This window comes from Rhinatrema bivittatum, chromosome 5 (assembly GCF_901001135.1).
Source record: "Rhinatrema bivittatum chromosome 5, aRhiBiv1.1, whole genome shotgun sequence".
Taxonomy (NCBI): domain Eukaryota; kingdom Metazoa; phylum Chordata; class Amphibia; order Gymnophiona; family Rhinatrematidae; genus Rhinatrema; species Rhinatrema bivittatum.
Genome location: NC_042619.1, coordinates 50055221 through 50076994, shown reverse-complemented (window position 1 = coordinate 50076994; position 21774 = coordinate 50055221). Strand labels below are relative to the sequence as shown.

At 45.1% G+C, this 21774-nt stretch overlaps 1 protein-coding gene across 3 annotated transcripts in view; it reads right to left on the bottom strand.

Moving 5' to 3' along the window:
- The window catches only part of FAT3 (FAT atypical cadherin 3), a 1056928-nt gene that overhangs the window by 36715 nt on the left and 998439 nt on the right, over positions 1–21774 (bottom strand). For all 3 annotated transcript variants that reach the window (XM_029602305.1, XM_029602306.1, XM_029602307.1), the window contains exon 23: positions 127–280. In XM_029602305.1, coding sequence (XP_029458165.1) covers positions 127–280 — 154 coding nt within the window. The remainder of the gene's footprint in view (positions 1–126; positions 281–21774) is intronic.

The following is a 21774-nucleotide window of genomic DNA, read 5'->3' as shown; positions in this document are numbered from 1 at the left end:
TTACTGGAGATCCAGTATATGCAAATTTATTTCATGCATCCTCATTGTGAATATCCTGAAAACTCGACTGGTTGTGGGGAACCACTGCATTTATGTAGACTTTCACAGTATTCTACTTTTCCTTACGTTACGCCTCTAAGTCCGATCCTACAGTTGCAGATGAAAGCATTTCCTATGGGATCACAGGATCCTCCATTGCGACATGGGTTTGGAAAACAGGCGGTAATCTCAGACTCACAGTTTCTGCCTAGGAACTGAGAGGGGCAGTTACACTGATAACCTGTATAGGTGCAAAAAGTAAAACAAAAAAACAACAACATTTTAAAACACCTAAACTTTTCCATAAATGATTTCAGGCTGGATATACTTAAGGATTTTTCCCATTTTGGGTCTATGAGTACACTGATTCTCTAGCTCCTCTTTCATATACCCCACTCTCCATCATCTCAGTCCTCACAACCCATTATCCCAGTCCCTCTTTCAACTACCATCCCCTCCATCAGTACTTCATACCCTACCCATCTCATTGTACACACACCTCCACCATCCCCAGCTTCACACAATGTGACCCCCATTCCAACTCCTCCCACACTGATCCGGCAGAAAGAGGAGAAGGAGACTGCACAACTATGCAGTTTAACGAAGCAGGACACGACCCAAAGCACTACCACTCTCCTCCTCCTTCTGCCGCTGGATGAATGGGGAGGTGGGGGCAGGGAGCAAGTTAAACACAACGCAGAGCCTTTGCCTCTCCCATCTGGTTTGGCTGCTCCACTTCCTGTGGTGATTCTGAAGGGAATGGCAAATTCCAAGAGAACCCAATAGATTTTGTGGCCCGATCTGCAGCCATGGAATCGCAAATGGCCTGCATATATGCTGCATCATCATGTATTATGGAGAAAATTTGAAAAAACAAGTAAGACCTAAGCAATCTGTAGTTTAATGCTAGCATAACCACTTGTGTGTACATATAAAAGATGATCTTAATTTAAATAAATCAACAGCATTAAACATATGTATACTTCTTCAAAACACAATAGGAATTAGCCTATTCTGAATTTGTGACTCATCTACTGTGGACATTTTTTAGATTTCCCTTTAATTTGTTTCACAAAAAAAAATAGTCAAATGTGTTGCAGTACAATGTTACCTCTTATGTTTCTAATGTAGTTATATGTGGAAGACCAAACTCTCAGTGGGTGTTCCCCAAAATCCAGTACATAAAATCAGACTTATATACCGTATTTTTCGCTCCATAAGACGCACTTTTTTTTCCCCAAACGTGGGGGGAAAATGTCTGTGCGCCTTATGGAGCGAATATTAAAAAAACCCCCAAAAACAAACCTAACTATGGATTTCGGATGGAATTTCAGGTAAGTAAAGACAAGGTGTATTCCTTTGTTTGTCTGTATTTTGTTATTCTTATCCCTTTCTCACATGCTCTTTTGAATGTTTTCCCATATCTGTGAGTCTTGAGTTTTTCTGTAGTGTATGCTCTTTACCTATTTTATTAATACAGTTACTTATGTCTGCTCTTTTAATGTATCTTGCTCTCTCTTTTTCTGTGATGCTGTCAATGTTGCAGTCTAGCTAGACTTTGAGCTACTTGCAAACTTAACTGACACAGGCTCTGGAAAATCAATCTTCACCCCCTCTGCCATGGTTAGTATACATTGCTTGATACCGTGTTTCCCCGAATATAAGACAGCGTCTTACTTTCTTTTTACCCCCAAAAGTCCCACTATGTCTTACTTTCAGGGTATGTCTTATATTGGAAAAAAAACCTGAGTGTTCAAAAAAAAATTATTTTTAAATACCTGTCGGAGGGCCGCGTGGGTCCAGGCGGCTGGCGGCGGGAGCCGGGTGGTCGCGTGTTAAATCTAGGCCGCGGGCGGGTGGGCGCTTGTTCCAGGCGGCGGCGGGGGGGGGGGCGGGTGGGCGCGCGGTAGTTCGAGACGGCCGGCGGGCGGTCGCGTGTTAAATCTAGGCCGGGTCGCACAGGCGCACATTCATTCACTGCCGGTGGGGGCTGCCTCGGCAGCCCCCACCGGCAGTGAATGAATGCGTGCACAGGCCCACAGCGCCTGTGCGACCCCTGCGATTCGGCGCTGGGGGCTGCCGGTGGGGGCTGCGGCAGTGAATGAATTCATTCATCCAGGCGGAGGAGCCGGCTGCTTTCGGCGCTCAAGGCAGTCACATGCTGTAACGTCACGGCATGTGACTGCCTTGAGCGCCGAAAGCAGCCAGCAGCGGCAGCCGAAAGCAGCCGGCAGCGGCGAAAGCAGCCGGCTCCTCCGCCTGGATGAATGAATTCATTCACTGCCGCAGCCCCCACCGGCAGCCCCCACCGGCAGCCCCAGCGCCGAATCGCAGGGGTCGCACAGGCGCTGTGGGCCTGTGCGCGCATTCATTCACTGCCGGTGGGGGCTGCCGAGGCAGCCCCCACCGGCAGTGAATGAATGTGCGCCTGTGCGACCCGGCCTAGATTTAACACGCGACCACCCGCCGCCCGCCGGCCGTCTCGAACTAACGCGCGTCCCCCCGCCCCCCCCCCCCCGGCCGCTGCCTGGAACAAGCGCCCACCCGCCCGCGGCCTAGATTTAACACGCGACCACCCGGCTCCCGCCGCCAGCTGCCTGGACCCACGCGGCCCTCCGACAGGTATTTAAAAATAATTTTTTTTTGAAATGACAGGTACGTCTTACTTTCGGGGGATGTGTTACATTAGCCGACCCCCCTAAAATTCCCACTACGTCTTACTATCAGGGGTGTCTTACTATCGGGGAAACACGGTAGATCGCTGTTAGTAGGCGTAGCTTGAGTGACTAGAGGAGCTCTAGTTGTCACTCCTCGAAGTACTGGAACCAGGTAGAATTGAGAGCGTCGTCTCCTGGCACAGACTGTAATACCTATCTATGTTCTAGCTAAAATAATCGAGTGCGCCTCCAATACTCTGTTCCCACTTATCTTCCAAAAATGTATTAGATAGGTATTCCCTAAATGTATATCCATGAAGGCTTGTTGGAACTTTGCTAGCTAATTTTGTATAAAAAAAATAATAATTGATTTTCCCTATTCTCACTAGAACACAGAGAAAATTTAGGGATCAATGTGAAAGAAAGTTAAAACCCCTCTTACACACTTTCCTTTCTACTCACAAGTATGGCACATTTATTCACTTTGGGGCCGATGCAATACAGTGCGCTCAGCCAAGCGCACTATTAACCCGCAGTTGAACGCGGGTTGTATTGGCGCTAACTAATTCTCTTATGCAATAAGGGGATTAGTGCCTGTACAATGCGCATCCAATGCTGAGTGAAACCAATAGCGCTCATCACATGCAAATGCATGTGAATGAGCCTATTAGCTATTCACTCCTGATGCAAGAAAAAAATGTGTGTCCAGGATGCACATTTTTGCGATCAGAAATTAACGCCTGCCCAGATCAGGCGTTAATTGCTGAGTGCTCCTTAAACCAGTACAGAAAAGCAGAAAAAAATCTGCTTTTCTGTACTGCCTCCTACTTAATATCGTTGTGATACAGTATAAACCTGAGAGTAATTCTTGATTTAAGAATAATCCTGGATACCAAGAAAGAGAATGCACAGTTAGTGGGGAAAAGAGATAGAATCTTGATTGTGATTACGATTCTGGGACAGTGCAGTGTGAACAAATTCAGCATTCTGGGAAAGTACAGTGATACAAAGAGAGCTGGCAACAGTGTTAATAGCAGAGCATTCAAAAGGAACTCTTAAAAACTCCAAGTGGTTCCCAAACAATCATCTACTTCAACAGTTAAGACAAAGGGGCCTATGCAATAATCATGCACAGAAAGTGGGCGCTGAACTGACAGCGCCCGATTTCTTAACACACCCCCAGGCGCCCCTCCTGGGGGGGTGCCATGCAATATTTAAATTAGGGGTCATGTTAGCAAGGTCACTGACAGGCACTAGGGTCACTGACAGGCACTAGGGTCACTTGCTTGCCCCTAGTGCCTCCTTGCTAACAAGAACCTGATCGGTGTCGGCTGTCCGCCGGTTAGGAAAACTGACGCCGAGTTTATCGGTACGCTAAGGATGACCTCTGCATAAATAGTTCTCAGGGTATTTTAGAGAAAGTTTTTGCCTACTTTTAGACTACGAATGTTCCCCTTCTTTGTATGGAGTTGGAGAAATACACTTTTGGGAATTTTTGACCCTAGTTAGAAACTTAGAAAGGGTCTAAATGTTTCTATCAGTGGGAAACGCAAAGTATAATTCTGCCATCCTCTTTGCAGCACCCCCTCAGCTCTAGCACACAAACTGGTGGCTAGCTTATTTACATAGATACTGGCAGGAATTCTCCACAGCGCTTCTGTGAAATGAAGTCTATTGATTGTAAAACCAGGACTGGATCAGATGAAATGGAGTCTGATTTTCTTGAAAATTTGGCTTTTAAACCCAAATTTTCTCTTCTAAATGGTACTGTGGGTCGTTTTAAAGTATGGTAGTTTACAATATTTCCTAGTGTCTCAGATCTCATCTATATTGTAAAAACTACCTCACGACACCACAATAAATTTAAGCTTTCCCATTCAAATTTCCCTCAAAATGAAAATATATAGAGGGTCCCCTAATCTCCCATTGGAGTTTCCCAATTTCTGCAGATCTTCAGATTACAGCCCCTGAAAACCATAAAACCCTTTAAAAGCACAGGGCGAGGACTTTGAGGCTTCCTTCACCATACTATCACTGCCAGTCAGGCCCCGTTTGGGTAATTTTGGGCACTCATTTAAAACAGGGTCTTCAGGGCCAATTTGGGACCCCAAACCACCGGTAGCCGCCAGAGGAGGTCTCCCCAACCTGGCTTCAATACTTATTTTCCCACAATTTTAAAATTTAGGGGAGTTCTGGGACTCTTTGCCCCTTGGGTCGGGAGACCCTCACCCGGAGCTCCTAAAATGATTTGGGAGCTTGGGCTGGTCCCCCAACCCCAGAATCACTGCTTATTTTAATGTTTTACTTTTCTATTAATTTAAATTTGCCTCTGGTCACTTCCGGTGAAGCCCACAAGCTTGCCGGGACTGGGGACCTTCCCATCTGTCTCTGATGCTAAGTATTGGTTCTCAGTGTCAGTGGCAGCATCCCCAGCATGGCCACTGGCATTGGCCCTACACTTTGGCGGCAGTCGTGAGCCTCCCTGGGTTCACCCTGACTGCGGGTGTTAGCTCCGCCTCTCCTTCCTCCTTCTTCACCGCTGGCTCCTGGGACACACAGACTACAGGCTTTCTTTTCTTGCAGTCGTGAGGCAAGGAAACCTCATGGCTGCCACGATCAGATGGTCCCTTCTTCTTAATTATAAAAAAAAGACACCCTCAGCCAATATGCACCGCCTCCAGGAGCAGCCTGGGAAACACTGTGATAGAATACCGTATTGCCTATGGCATAAGAACATAAGAAAATGTCATACTGGGTCAGACCAAGGGTCCATCAAGCCCAGCATCCTGTTTCCAACAGTGGCCAATCCAGGCCATAAGAACCTGGCAAGTACCCAAAAACTAAGTCTATTCCATGTAACCATTGCTAATGGCAGTGGCTATTCTCTAAGTGAACTTAATAGCAGGTAATGGACTTCTCCTCCAAGAACTTATCCAATCCTTTTTTAAATACAGCTATACTAACTGCACGAACCACATTCTCTGGCAACAAATTCCAGAGTTTAATTGTGCGTTGAGTAAAAAAGAACTTTCTCCGATTAGTTTTAAATGTGCCCCATGCTAACTTCATGGAGTGTCCCCTAGTCTTTCTACTATCCGAAAGAGTAAATAACCGATTCACATCTACCCGTTCTAGACCTCTCATGATTTTAAACACCTCTATCATATCCCCCCTCAGTCGTCTCTTCTCCAAGCTGAAAAGTCCTAACCTCTTTAGTCTTTCCTCATAGGGGAGTTGTTCCATTCCCCTTATCATTTTGGTAGCCCTTCTCTGGCAATATCTGGCAATATCAGGACACAGCAGCTAGTGTACTAGATTTTTAGCTGGGGCAACTTGAGTTCGATATTTATTTGTATGCAGTTGCATGAAATTAGCAAAACTGAAAGTGGGCAAGACAAAGAGGCCAGATGGTACTTCAAAGACATTCTTGCCGCACCACGGACTGTTCTGTTTAATCACGCCTTTGGAGACCGGAGTGGTTTCAGAGGGCTGGAAACAGGCAGACGTTGCCCCCTCTTCATACAAATGGTAATAGTGTGACCTCATGTGAAGAGGATGGGTAAATTAATGGAGGCACTTCAAAAGGAAAAGACAGAGAAGATCTCAAATCCCTGCAGGATCCAAGGCAGCAGAGCTTTGCCAGAAGGAGGTCATATCAAACAAATCTGATCAACTTCTAGGGTTGGGTGAATAAAGAATTAGATTAGGGCGAGCACTGAATGTGGTCTATATGGATTCAAGTAAAGCTTTTGACATTTTCCCACATAGGAGATTCCTAAATAAACTGGGCAACCTGAGTGGACTCTCGAGGTGGTTGACAGGGTTAGAAACTGGTTGGGTGACAGACATCAGAAGGCAGTGACATAGAGTTTACTTTAAGGAAAGAGGGTTTGCCAGCTCTCTGATATCAGTTCTGTTCAATATTTTTGTTAAGTGATATTGCAGAGGGATTGGTAGGAAAGGTTTGCAGATAATACTAAGACCTGCATCAGAGAGGATACTGTTGATGGGACACATTCAATCCAAACAAGAGTGTAGAGTCATGCATTTGGGGTAGGAAAATCCAAAGGAGCAGTACAAGATATGGGGTGGGATACTGATATTCACCAAGCAGGGGAGTGATTCTGGGTGATCATATCCAATGATCTTGATTGCAAAAGAGATGAATAAGGCAGAGGCAAGAGCAATGCTAAGATATTTAAGAAGAGGTAAAACCAACAGAAAAAGGAGCTGCTGAGATCTCATATGGTGTCCATTTCTAGATGCCGGATCTCCAAAAGGATATAGAGTCCAAAGAAGGGCAACAAAAATGAGACAGATTTTGCATCAAAAGCCCTATTTAAGGACCCAAATGTTAAAACCTGGAGGAGAGAGAGATCTTAAAATGCATTTAAGCCATAAAGAACACAGAAGAAGAAAGCATTTTTCAGTAGAAAAGTAGTAAGGAGGTTAATATTCAAAGCTAAACATTTAGATGAATAACTTGAGGGTTATCCATCTAAATGGCTTTGAATATTAACCTCAAGATGTCTCAATAAGAGGTTCATGAAGAGTTGATTCAGGAGCAACAACAGAAAATGCACCTTTATAAAAAGGGTGTTAGATGCACGGAATGGCTTCTCAGCGGAGATGGTGGATCCTAAATTGCAAAAACTGAAGGGAAGCAATGGGATCAAGCTGGGTCTATGGCACTGCAACAAGAAAGAGATTGTGCAGACTACAGTCGGAAGAATTGCTAGACCAGAGGCAGCATGGATTCACCAGGGGAAGATCCTATCAGACAAATCTGATTGACTTTTTTGACTGGGTAACCAAGGAATTGGATCAAGGAAGAACCCTTGATGTCATCTACTTGGACTTCAGCAAAGCTTTTGATACGGTTCCGCACAGGAGACTGGTGAATAAAATAAGAAGATTAGGAGTGCCAAGGTGGTGGCATGGATTGCAAACTGGTTGACGTACAGAAGACAATGTGTGATGGTAAATGGAACTTACTCTGAAGAGAGAGCGGTGTTGAGCGGAGTGCCGCAAGGGTCTGTGTTGGGACCAGCCCTGTTCAATATCTTTGTGAACGACATTGCGGACGGGTTAGAAGGTAAGGTTTGTCTTTTTGCGGATGACACTAAGATCTGCAACAGAGTGGACACGCCGGGAGTGAAGAGAATGAGACGGGGTTTAAGGAAACTGGAAGAGTGGTTGAAGATATGGCAGCTGAGATTCAATGCCAAGAAGTGCAGAGTCATGCATATGGGGTGTGAAAATCCGAAAGAACTGTATTCAATGGGGGGAGAAGGGCTGATGTGCACGGGGCAGGAGAGATACCTTGGAGTGATAGTGTCTAATGATCTGAAGTCGGTGAAACAATGTGACAAGGCGATAGCTAAAGCCAGAAGAATGCTGGGCTGCATAGAGAGAGGAATATCGAGTAAGAAAAGGGAAGTGATTATCCCCTTGTACAGGTCCTTGGTGAGGCCTTACCTGGAGTACTGTGTTCATTTCTGGAGACCATATCTCCGAAGGGATAGAGACAGGATGGAGGCGGTCCAGAGAAGGGCGACCAAAAAGGTGGAGGGTCTTCATCAAAAGACTTATGAGGAGAGATTGAAGAATCTAAATATGTACACCCTGGAGGAAAGGAGGAGCAGGGGTGATATGAAACAGACTTTCAGATACTTGAAAGGTTTTAATGATCCAAAGACAACGACAAACCTTTTCCATTGCAAAAAAAATCAGCAGAACCAGGGGTCACGATTTAAAACTCCAGGGAGGAAGACTCAGAACCAATGTCAGGAAGTATTTCTTCACGGAGAGGGTGGTGGATGCCTGGAATGCCCTTCTGGAGGAAGTGGTGAAGACTAAAACTGTGAAGGATTTCAAAGGGGCATGGGATAAATACTGTGGATCCATAAAGTCTAGAGGAAGTGAATGAATGGGGGTGGCTTGCGGGAATGACGGCTAATACCTGGAGATGAATATCCTTATTCAATAAACATAAACACAGTTAATGCTACTCCAACATTGCTCTATGCTTCAACGGAAAGAGGAAATGTGGAAAAAAGGATTTGCATCCACATAAATGCAGGGGACTAGCTTGCTTGTTACGGTGGTTACTACCCCAAACCAAAAATGCCTGATACTTCACTTAGAATACATATCCAGCACAGCTCACTGCTTCAATGGCAGAGGGAATGATGAAAAGAGGATTTATATTCAAACAACCAACAAGGACTGAATTGCACAGGCTGGGTAAACAAGCGTGGGAGTAGCTTGCTTATTACGGTGGTTACTACCCCAAACCAATTAGCTGGATACTTCACTTAGATGCAGCTCCAGCACTGCTATCTACGATGGCGGGGGTGGAAGGGAAATAGAGCCTAAAAAATTATTTAAAGGGACAAGAGTAACAGAAAAGTATGAAAAAAAAAGTGTGAAAGCTTGCTGGGCAGACCGGATGGTCTTCTTCTGCCGTCATTTCTATGTTTCCATATGTAGACAGGAAATAAGGCTTAGTTTTTGGGTACTTGCCAGGTTCTTATGGCCTGGATTGGCCACTGTTGAAAACAGGATGCTGGGCTTGATGGACCCTTGGTCTGACCCAGTATGGCATGTTCTTATGTTCTTAAGGCTCCTTATCTGCCTACATATTCTAAGTTAAAGGTTCCAAATACCAACGAGGACACTTCTGCAAAGATACAGGGCAATTTTCAAAAGCCATTTTACTTGTGCAAATGGTTACTTAGATGGGTAAAAGGGTTTTTTGAAAACTACCCACCCTGTATGTGGCTTATATGGGCACACTGTGGACAACTTGCTGTTTACCTACATGCTTGTGAAGGCTTTCTAGGATAGGGTTAGGCTGGGGGAAGCAATCATACGTGCAGTTATGTATTTTCAAAACTGTGGAGTAAATTTTCAAAGGGGTTTTGTGAGTAAAAATTGCATAAGTAGCATGCACTCGTGTATATGCTGTTTTATATACATTGAGAGTACGCGTGTATTTTCCATTTTACATATACATTTTGCCAGTGGAAAAAGAGGGGATGTTAGGGGCATTCTGGTAGAGCAGTGGGCTATGAACCAGGAGACCAGGGTTCAAGTCCTGCTGTCACTCCTTATGACCTTGGGCAAGTCACTTTACCCTCCATTGCCTCAGGTACAAACTTAGATTGTGAGCCCTCTGGGGATAGGGAAATACCTACAGTACGCTGAAAAAAGTGTGAAAAGCAGAATATTAAAAAAAAAAAGGATGAGTGTTAGGAGTGGGTTATATTTTGGGAAAGAGGGTGAATGTGGCCATGTATATCAACTGATTTGTGCAAGAAGAATCTTCTACCGCACTGGTTTGTACTATCGGTTTTCACTTTCACAACCGCTAAAATTATTACACTCTTGAATAGAAACAAATCATGGAGGGGGATTTTGTTTTTGTTTATTTCTAGAGAACAGTAAGAAGCATGATTCTGTCTTAAGTCAACAGATTTCTCTTCTGCGTTACCATGCTGTGAGTATAGCAATTACACTCCTGGTCTGGCAAGAAAGGATCTATCTGTCCTGAATTTATCAGTACTTATTAGAATTCAGAACAAGAGACACAAAATAGACACTGTACTGCCTTTGGCAACATGTCAGGCAGGAACTTTTCCTCTCTGTGTTTTGCTTATAAAGGTTTTGGTGAGGTGAAACTGGGGTGGGGAAATTGAAACACTACTGGTATTTATCAGGCAAAAGCATCTGACAGTGCTCCAATGAGCAGCTGAACAGTGACATCTATAGCTCAAAATATATTACAGACCTGCTCATGTATAATATCGCTCTATATTTCAATCCGGGACTCCAGACAGCACAGCCCTGCTCTGTAACCATTAATCTATGCTAACAGCCAACCAATAAACTGTTAGCCTGCTAATTACTCTGTGTTCATACAAAACAAGTCAATCTCTAGAATCAAAGCAAAAAAAATAAGAAAAGCTTGAATCAACTGGAGCAATTGCTCTTACCAAATAATAAACCATTTGACCAGGAAAGGGATGATTAGCATGTAGAGAAAACAATAATATGACTATCAGGCTAGAAAACAATAGAAAAATGACAAAAAGATGAAAAAAAATCAAGTCAACATTTAATTATTTTCAAAGTTTCCCTGTGATTTCTAAGATGTATTGTTTTTTTTTTTTCCTTTTCCCAAAAAGCATCAATCAACTAAGTTCATTCATAATCCAATTTGAAAAAAATAACTTTCTATATTGGGGTGGCCAGCTCAGATCCTCAAGAGCCACAAACGGGTCTGAGTATTCAGGACATTCACAATGAATGCACATGAGGCACTATCTGCATACAATGCAAGCAGATATTTTGCCTGCATATTTCTTGTCGGTATCTGGAAAATCCAGGCCTGTGCATGGATCTTGAGGACTGGAGTTGGGCCACCCCTGTTCTGTATCAAGTCAAAATGTAAATTCATTCTACTTTGTTAAATGTTTCTGCATTTTTGTACATTCATGAATTATCCCTCATTTTAGAAATTAATGCTTATATCTAAAGTTTCCATTTCCGAGGCAGTAATCTCTAATGAAACAGATTACTCAAAAGGAGTATGAAATTGGACTGTGGGAGGGCAGTAGCTCAATATCATTGTAACCAATGCACCTACTTGACTTGGCATTCTCATACAGCAATTAGATTTGAAATCCGGAGCAAAACTGATTCTGGAGAGGTTGTGCATGGGAAAATGATTTAACTGATTAAAGGTCAAACTTCAGTCTTAAAAAGGGAACCTGAAGGCCCAATGGTAGTGATGTACGTTCCTATGCAAGAGGCGTGGGTTAGATTCTCCCGCTCCTCAGGCTTGTAGAGACCGGGACTGCCATGGAGGCAGCATTCATAGCCCTCCAGGTGGCGGGCAGTCTCAGCAGTTGCTCGGTGACATCTACCGGCTGATTTTGGGGCCTATTTATACCGCATTCCATAAGGAACCGTGGGCCTGTGTACCTCGGGAACAGGACTGCTGCTGCGGTGGCTGTAAGAAGAGAAACCGATTGAAGATAGGGCTGAACCCCAGACGGGCATGAAGGAAGGGCTATATGGCCTGGAAGTTCAAAGGAAGAAATATTTTGCAGGGCACATAAAAAAAAAAGATTTTAACCTACAACAAGAAGTATGCCTTTTACTCCACTATTGCTTAATTAAAGCATATTTTCTACTGGTGAATATACATTGGCCTTTCCAATAATTACAAATAATGTCACTACCTAGGCTGTTATCCAAGAAACATTTCTAATGATTCCAGTCTCTCCTCATATAGTAAATTCTTTTTTTTTAGCTTAATTAAGAATGCAAAAAAAATAATAACGTTAAGAGAAACTATGTTCCCCTTGATCTACAGAGACAAATGTTATACCATAAAAGATCTTTCTGTCATCCTCAATAGGCCACAAGCTATGACCACAAGACGCTTTTCCTTATTGATTTAAATTAGGATGTGTTCACTAACCTTCTGGATGCTGTGTTCCTCATATTATCGTCAGATTTAAAATCCATTAACATTTTTGACTACATGTTGATTGATTAGGTCTAGGCAGGGCAACTTCTAAGTGTTTAGGGGTGGATTTTAAAAGCCCTGCTCGCGTAAATCCACCCGGATTTACGCGAGCAGGGCCTTGCGCGCGTAAATCCACCCGGATTTACGCGAGCAGGGCCTTGCGCGCCGGCGCGCCTATTTTCCATAGGCCTGCCGGCGCGCGCAGAGCCCCGGGACTCGCGTAAGTCCCGGGGTTTTTTGTCGGGGTCGGGGCAGATCGACGCGGCGTTTTGGGGGCGGGACGCGGTGTTTCGGGGGCGGGCCCGGGGGCGTGGTTTCGGCCCGGGGCGGTCCGGGGGCGTGGCCGCGCCCTCCGGAACCGCCCCCGGGTTGCGTCTTGGCGCGCCAGCGACCTGCTGGCGCGCGGGGATTTACTTCTCCCTCCGGGAGGCGTAAATCCCCGGACAAAGGTAGGGGGGGGGTTTAGATAGGGCCGGGGGGGGGGGGGGTGGGTTAGGTAGAGGAAGGGAGGGGAAGGTGAGGGGAGGGAACGGAGGCAGGCTGTGCGGCTCGGCGCATGCCGGCTGCCCAAAATCGGCAGCCTTGCGCGTGCCGATCCTGGATTTTAGCGGCTACACGCGTATCTACTAAAATCCAGCGTACTTTTGTTTGCGCCTGGAACGCCAACAAAAGTACGCGAACGTGCCGTTTTTAAAAATCTACCCCTTAATGAACAGATTACTTACGGGCCGATACAGTACAGTGTGCTCCAACGGAGCGTACTGTTAACCCACAATTTGACGCGCATTTTTGACGTGCTAGTGTTACCCCTTATTCAGTAAGGGGCCGAAAACGCGCGTCCAATCCCCTGAACCTAATAGCGCCTGCAACATGCAAATGCATGTTGATGGCCCTATTAGGTATTCCCGTGCGATTCAGAAAACAAAATGTGCAGCCAAGCCGCACATTTTGCTTTCAGAAATTAGCCTACCTTTGGCACCGGGAAAGTGCACAGAAAAGCAATAAAAACTGCTTTTCTGTGCACCCTCCGACTTAATATCATGGCAATATTAAGTCGGAGGTCCCAAAGGGTAAAAAAAAAAAAAAAAAATTTGAAGTGCGCCCGCATCTGTTGGGTTGAAAGCCGGATGCTCAATTTTGCCGGCGTCCGGTTTCCGAGCCCATGGCTGTCAGTGGGCTCGAGAACCGACGCCGGCAAAATTGAGCGTTGGCTGTCAAACCTGCTGACAGCTGCCGCTCCAGTCCTGTTTTTACCGCCGGGCCTCATTTAAATATAGAATCACGCGCACAGGAGAGTGGCCTGTGCGCGCGCTGGGAGAGCGGGCGCCGCTCTCCTGCGTTTTTACTGTATCGGCCCGTTACTGAGGAACATTTGCAAATATTTGTCACCCTCTTTACAGACCTGGCAACAACTTACTAGCAGGCTCATTCAATAAAGTCCGCAGGAGAGCCGGCGCTACGCGTGCCCAGGCACCTCTCCTGGGTGCGCGATTCTTTATTTAAATTCTGGCCCACGCTAATAAGGAGGCGCTAGGGACACTAGTGCATCCCTAGCGCCTCCTTATTGGCGAAAGCGGCGGCTGTCAGTGGGTCTGACAGCCGCCGCTTAATTTTACCGGTGTCGGTTGTTGAACCCGCTGAAAGCCACGGGTTCGGAAAACGGATGCTGGCAAAGTTGAGCATCCATTTTCCAACCTGCGGGCCGCGGGCAGATTTATTATTTTTTTAAATAAGTCGGAAGGTGTACAGAAAAGCTGTTTTTCTGCTTTTCTGTACACTTGCCTGGTGCCGTCTGAAATTAACTCCTGCATTTGTATGTGATGAGTGCTATTAGTTTCGGGGGGGGTTGGCCGCGCGTTTTCCATGCGCTATCACCCCTTACAGTATAAGGGGTAATAATAGCGCGTCAAAAACGTGTGGCCAAATGGGGGCTATATGCTGCGCTCGGCTGAGCGCAACGTTCTGTATCGGCCTGTAGTTTAGAGAGAAAGATTTGCCTACTCACTGCGCTTAGTTATAGAACCAGGAGCTGAATATGGAAGAAGAGGATATACTGTTCGTTGGTTAGACAGTTTCCTCGTTCTTAGTAAACTAAATTATTTAAGGTGACTTTTAAAAGCTGGGTGCGTGCCAAAACCGGGATATAGGCGCGCAGGCAGGACGTACACGTGTGCAGCTGATTTAGAAAGACGTCTGCACGCGTGCGCAGACTCCGGATATGCAAATATCTCGCAATGGGAAGAACAGGGGCAGAATGCGGATGTGGCATGGGCGGGATGTGGGCGTTCCAGGGCGGGGCCGACAGATGTGCGGGCAGGTACCTAAGCGCCTGAGCATGCGCCCAGGTATATTTTAGCACAAATTTACTTCTGCTACGGAGGAAGCATAAGTCTTAATAAAAACTATTTCCAGGCATCTGTGAGGTGTTTGAGGGGTCTGGGTTAACTGGAGGGGCGGGGGTGTGCAGGTTAAAGAACTAGGGGGGCTTGGATGACCTAGTTCTAGACTGGGCAAACTGGCGGATGAACTGGTGAAACTGGTCATGGGGTGGACATGCACCGGTTATGAAATTCCCTCACTCGACTCAAACCCCATGTTACGTGGTTGTACGTGCACACTTGCAAACTTAGGTGCGCGTATATATGCGTGCTGTGACTAGAGGTCATAGGGTGATGTCTGGCCTATAGTGGGATCTCTTCTGCAGTCTTGGTTCATCTGGGGAAGAATCCTGTGCCAGTATAAACATGTGGTCAAGGCTCTCAGGACTCTAAGGAACTGGGGTTACCATCCTCAACAAATTCTACCTTCAGGGTATTCTGACCCTTTACTGCATCCATAAGGGTGTAATGTTTCTTTATCAATATCCCCTCTAATGGTGCAGGCTCACTAAATACACCTGTAGTTGAAATCCTTCTTGCAACCTTGTAGGGCAGTACTCTTCATCTGGCTGTCCTGTCTTCAAGAGGGTTCCACTTTCAATTACCACTTCTATTGTTCTGTCCCCAGCAGTGGGTACATGTTTGTATCTGTATATACTGTAGTTTAACTGTGTTTAGTGCAATCCTTCCTGCTGAGGATTCTTGATACTGAAACACTTTTTGTAACCCATGATAAAAGTCTGTGAGCCTTTGCCTTTAAGAGGAGCCTTTGCCCTTAAGAGAAGCTCCCTCCCCCCTCCACTTTCTCTCACTATCGGAAGAGCTTGAATGCCCCTCAATCTAACTTGAGTCTTCCTAGGTGCCTTATAGGCTCAAGGGACTGCCCTTCATGCTTCCCCTGTGTCACATGGCTCTTAGGCTCGCTGCCATTGGACCTTGCCCCCCTCCTCCTAGCTTGTGGAGGCGTTTCCTTTAGCAGCTCTCTACGAAAGCTCAGATTGCCCATGCGGGCTTCAGAGCCAGCAGCGCTCTGTAAAACTTCCTGAAACGATCGAGTTTTTACCTTCTTTTTTACTGCCTTCTTCTGAAGACTAAATCAGCCTCATATCCCTCAAGCTTCCTACCTCGACCATAAACTAACTTCTGCAACTCAAGAGACCTCCTTCTCCCTCCTGCTACCTTGTCTCCAGTTACCAAAGATCTTTGCCTTGGGGCTTACGTTTGAGATGCAACAATTGTAAGTAGAATCTACCTGTACAATAAATAATTTCAAACTTAAAGAATCTTAGTCTTGAGGACTGATTGGAAAGAAGGTTTAGCTGCCTGGATGGCAAACTCGGATGTCTGCCTGACCCAGAACATCTATGTTTATTTCAGCTTCCTCTTAAAAAGGGAAAACCCCTTGAAACCACCTTTGTTTTATTTCCTTATTTAATCTTTGAAAGCACTTGATATAATCCACACTATTCTTATCAATAACAGCTTTCCACATTTAAGCATGTCTTAAACTTCAAACAGTCGCAACCTTTCATTCAGTCCCTGGGCTTCCCCAAACAATATACACATTTTATCATTTAAATGTTAGAAACAGAAAGCATTCACTAGCTAATTGCTAACTATGGTGCTAGTTTGTCTGTGGTCTCCCTGTAACTTTCTCCACTTCCAACAATCAATTAGACTAGAGCAAGGCTTCTGACTCAGTTATTTCCCTTTCAACCTACTTTGGGGTAGAAGGTAAAGCTGACAAATCTGAGGCAAGTCTTTAGTTCTCTGCAGTGGTTCAAGGCACAAACTTTCATACTACAGCTTCTCCAGCAGTGCTTCTATGGAGGGAATTAGCTACCAGTTTTCCTGCTCCTCTTAAGCTTCAAAACAGCCACACTACCATTCCTTTATCCCAGTAGCCACATTTACCCAGGCTGGTTTTAGTATCTTCACAGCAACAGACCACAATCTCTGCCTTAGTAATAGGTGTTCAGCTTTTCCTATTCCTACCACCTAATACAAGGAATGTTCTTCAACTGTGCTGTCCACTCTGTCTAACACCTTAGTTACCTCCCAGCTTCTTTTTATGACACAGTACGGTAGATTTCAACCACAGCCTAGCCTTTTAAAGTTCCTAGTATTTCCCGGCTCAGTTTAAACTGCACTTTTACTTTGTTTGTTTGACCTGCTCTCACACAGGGTCTATATACTGAATACATTTCTCAGTGCAAAAGAGCCCTGCTTCAGTGATAGAATAAAGTCTTTTGTTAAAAGCCATGGAGAGGGTTTTACTTAAGGTAAAATGCTGGCGATGCTCATGAATCAGGCTCTGCTTCATGATCATTATCAGCAGAGGGTTCCTCCTAGCTGGAGTCGCTCTTCCCGCCTTACCTCTACCAGCTTCTGGCAGTACAGCCTCCTCTCTTACAGTGCCTAACATATCCTATAGCAACAAAACTGCCGACTCATCATGCTTCAGCCGATTGCTGCTACTTCTCTGCAGTTCTGGGCAATGTATTCCCATTGGCAGTAATCATAGCTTTTTGGGTTTTTTCCCCTCCTCCTCCAGCCTGTTTTCTCCCCCAATAGCTCCTGTCTAGCCACACTGTATGTTCTTTCTGCGCAGGGACTCACCAAAATACTAGCATATCCATCACAGCACACGAGGACTATTTTATAACACGCTCCGGTATGTGCACCGGCCGCAGGGTGTAAAATTGCCACGCATCTGGCCGCGTGCCCACACACATGCATACATGTGCGCCTGCGCCCATTTAAAAGTTACCATCCCTCTGCTTTTGCTGTGTATTTATTTTACCTCAAATTTGGAGAATATCTGTTTTCTATTTGGGAGAGTATATTTCGTTTCCTTCATTATACATTTCTGATGATATAGATATGACTTATTTTAGAAGTGCAAAGTTCATGTAGCTGAACTAGTTCCCTGTGTATTTGTTCCGACCACTCTAATTTCGTCAATGTCTATCTTTCAATTGCCTCTAAGAGCCCTAATTTGTCAAGTTAATTTTAGTAAGGGAGCCATTCCAGAGTCTTTATTAACTTTGTTGCCCCTTTCTGCCCTTTTCTAGTTCAAATGATATCTTTTTTGAGATGGGGCAACCAAAACTTCATTAAGTACTCACGGTGTGGTTGCATCATGGATTAATATAGAGGCAATTTGATATTCTCAGGTTTCTTCTCTTCCTTTCCAAATTATTCCTAACATTCACTTTGCTTTATTGACCACTTCTGCATATTGGGGCGGATTTTAAGAGCCCTGCTCGCGTAAGTCCCGGGGTTTTCCAAGGGGGGCGTGTCGGGGCGGGGCCGATTGGCGCGGCATTTTTGGGGCGTGGCCGCGCCCTCCGGAACCGCCCCCGGGTTGCGTCTAGGCGCGCCAGCAGCCTGCTAGCGTGCGGGGATTTACTTCTCCCTCTGGGAGGCGTAAATCCCCCAACAAAGGGGGATTTACGCCTCCCAGAGGGAGGCGTAAATCCCCAAAGGGGGGGGTTTAGACAGGGCCGGTGGGGTGGGTTAGGTAGAGGAAGGGAGGGGAAGGTGAGGGGAGGGCGTTAGCGAATTCCCTCCGAGGCCGCTCCGATTTCGGAGTGGCCTCGGAGGGAACGGAGGTAGGCTGTGCGGCTCGGCGCGCGCCGGCAACACGAAATCGGTAGCCTTGCGCGCGCCGATCCAGGATTTTAGCAAATACGCGCGGCTCCGTACTTTTGTTTGCGCCTGATGCGCCTACAAAAGTACGCGAGGGCGCCCTGTATGAAAATCTACCCCATTGAGCTGATAATTTCAAAGCATTATTCACAATGTCTCCAAGGGCCTTCTGACTTGTAACACCTAATTTGGAATGCAGCATTCTGTACACATAGGAGCTGATTTATTAAGTGGTCTTAACATGTTAGCGTATGTTGAACACCTGGGTGAGCACTGAATGCATGTTAAAGTATCTTTAACACATTTGCATGAATGGAAATGCATATTTTTTTCAGTATACGCAAGGTTTTGCATTAAAATGTATATGAACTGATTAATATGCAAAATAAAGCTAATTGGCTCATTTAAATGTGACATGGTTTTTGTTAGTGTTTGCATGTGTATCACACCAAACACTTAACTGGATCTCTAGTGGTATAGTTAAGCATTTGCATTAAATGCTTCATTAACTTGCAGTTATTTATATCCTAAGACATGATTTTTTGAATGTTTTGACAAAGTTATTTAACCAATCCCTCACTGATGGTCAGGTACCATCTTCCTTGAAAACAGCTTCAGTTTTTCCTGTCTTTAAGAAAAATAATTTGGCTGTAGATGATCCTTTAAGCTACAGACTTATTTTCAATTTGATTACCTTGGGGAACATATTGGGAAAAATTGTTTATAAATAATTTAAAAATTTTCTGACTAATAATAATGTTTGGACCCAAAAAACAAAGTGGAAGCCGATCCAATATTGCTGGTAAGCGAAGAGACAAAAGGTGATCGGTGTAAAAGAAGCCTTTATTAGAACTAGCCCGACTCTGGCCGAGTTTCGCTCTCACAGGAGCTGCCTCAGGGGTGAGCACAAAGGACACAGAAAAACCAAAATACCTATTCTTAATAGGTTTCTTCAATTGTGAGAGATTCAGTAGGCAGTCATCACAGTTTGTCAATCTAGACAGAGCAACTTGGTGTTAAAAATCACAGTGCTGTTGATATAGTCAACCCCGCGTATATTGTTTATTCATACGGAGCCACAAGCTGGGACCCAGGCATGATTGTAAATCTGTTGTTATGGGATAACTCCTTTCCCGTATTTAAATCATCATTCTGAACAACGGCAGGAGACTTCAGCACGTACCGAAGTGCTGAGGTCTCCTGCCGTTGTTCAGAATGATGATTTACAATCATGCCTGATTACCAGCTTGTGGCTCCGTATGAATAAACAATATACGGGGGGTTGACTATATTTGACACAAGTTGCTCTGTCTAGATTGACAAACTGTGATGACTGCCTACTGAATCTCTCACACTTGAAGAAACCTATTAAGAATAGGTATTTTGGTTTTTTTCATTGCGACTACAACCTACTTCTTCTGTGCATCTGTGTCCTTTGTGTTCACCCCTGAGGCAGCTCCTGCGAGAGCGAAACTCGGCCAGAGTCGGGCTAGTTCTAATAAAGGCTTCTTTTACACCTAATAATAATGTTTTATACCAATATCAATGTGGCTTTCAATGGAAACATAGTATGGAAACTTTACTTGTTTCCATGCAGGACTATGTTCTTTTTCAACTGGATAAGAAACTTCCAGCAATAGCTGTGTAGCTGGATATAACAGCAGTTTATGATGCAGTTCACATAAAATCCTGTTACAGCATTTAAATGATTTGGATATAAGTGGCCTTGTCTTTTGATGGTTTCAATCCTATCTGATAGATAGGAAACAACAAGTATCACTGCAAGGGTCTAGTTAAGATTGGTACATACTTCAGAGTAGGGTGTCTCAAGGGTCTATTTTATCGGCTGTCCTTTTCAATATGTACCTGTACTGGTTGAAAATTTAGAGGTTGAATTCAGGGTGTATGCCGATGACTTGCAAACATATTTTCCTGTGAAAGATTTGCTACCTGTAACAGTAGCTACGGTATCTAAATATGTTTTCATGATTAATGCTTGGATGGAGAACTATTTGTTTTTAAATTTAAAAAAACTGAAGTTCTGTGCATTTCATGTAAGATGGAAGTTCCTTGTGATTTTGTTAATTGCTCAATTTTGGTAAATGGGATATGAGGCAGTGCCCCTAGTTTTACATTATGTTCATGTGCAGGACCAGGTTAGACTCCTGGTCCACCTTAAATGCCTTAAGAAGAGAATGCTCAATAGGTAGAATCCTGCGGGGCAGGTGGGGTTCAGAGAGCTTAACCAGAGACTGGGGAATAAGAGCTGGGATCCACGAGGAGATAACCAGACCAGGCCAAGTCTCCAGGAGGAAGGCAGCTCCTGTATGCAATACTGTCCAAACAGTGAGCTGAGATGAAGCAACACACTGTAAGTAAAGAGTGTACACTGTCTGAGGAGAAGACAGTCTGTGGTTGTGCATGTGTGAAGTTATAATAAAGAGTTACTGTTTTAAGAAGGCTGAGTCAGTCTAGTTTGTCTCCAGGCTCATGAGAATCACTGCTCGTTCCCACATATGATGTCATGCGAGGGAATTTTTTCTAAGCTTTGCAATGAAAAACCCCAACCTCCAATAAAGTGTCTGTGTGGAGTGCAGAGAGCTGTGAAGTGGACCTGTGGTTCTAAACACTGTACAGAACACAGGAGGCCCATAGCTCTAAAACTGAGCACAGGGAGTGCAGGAATCCATGGTGGTTTGTGAAAGGGTGTGGCAGAAGCTGCACTGAAGACAAATGTTTCAGGAAGAGAGGAAACAGTTAGTGGGCCTGGTTGCAGGGACAGACAAGACGTTTTATGGTTGAACCGGATAAAGGGAGAAGCCCTGCTGGGAGATAGATAGGGATTTAACAGTGCGCAAGTTATTGCTGGTCAAGCAGGCTTTTATTTTTTTTTAACTTTTACGCCTTGAAAAGTGAAAGAAACACCGGTGCAGCAGGGCTGTGCTGAGCAGATTTGGCTGAGTGTGCTGTATGGGGGTGGGGGGGGGGGGGGGGGGGGGCAGGGTGTGTCTCTGAGGAAGGAAGCAAGCTACTCTGTAGTGCTAGGTGAGCAGCTAGAAAGAAAACCTGGAAGGGAGTAGCCAGGGTATGACAACACCAGAATGCAGCAGTCAGAGAGCATGATGGCAGCCTTGATCCAGACTCTCCAGGAGGGAGATAAAAGATTACAAGAAAGCCAGGCAAGGAGTCAGAAAATCTGGGATGTCGTCAACTTCTATGTAGAGTGGGGTCTCGCAGCCTTGTCCAAACGTGGAGATGCAGAGGGCCCAGGAGGTAGCACTACAGAATGGCAGCAGCTGGTCACTCAACTACAAGAAATTTCAGCAACGATGACCCAGTGGGATGAGGAACAGAAGCAAGTTGCCAGAGACAATGCTAGGCTAATGTGTGAGCTGAGAGAAACTCCTAGCCTGCCGGAAGCAAGGCTGGAGATTGGCACTACAGGGGGTCCTGAAGATGACCCTGTAGGGTGCCCAAACACTACCAGAAGTCCAGAAGGAGGTAGACATCG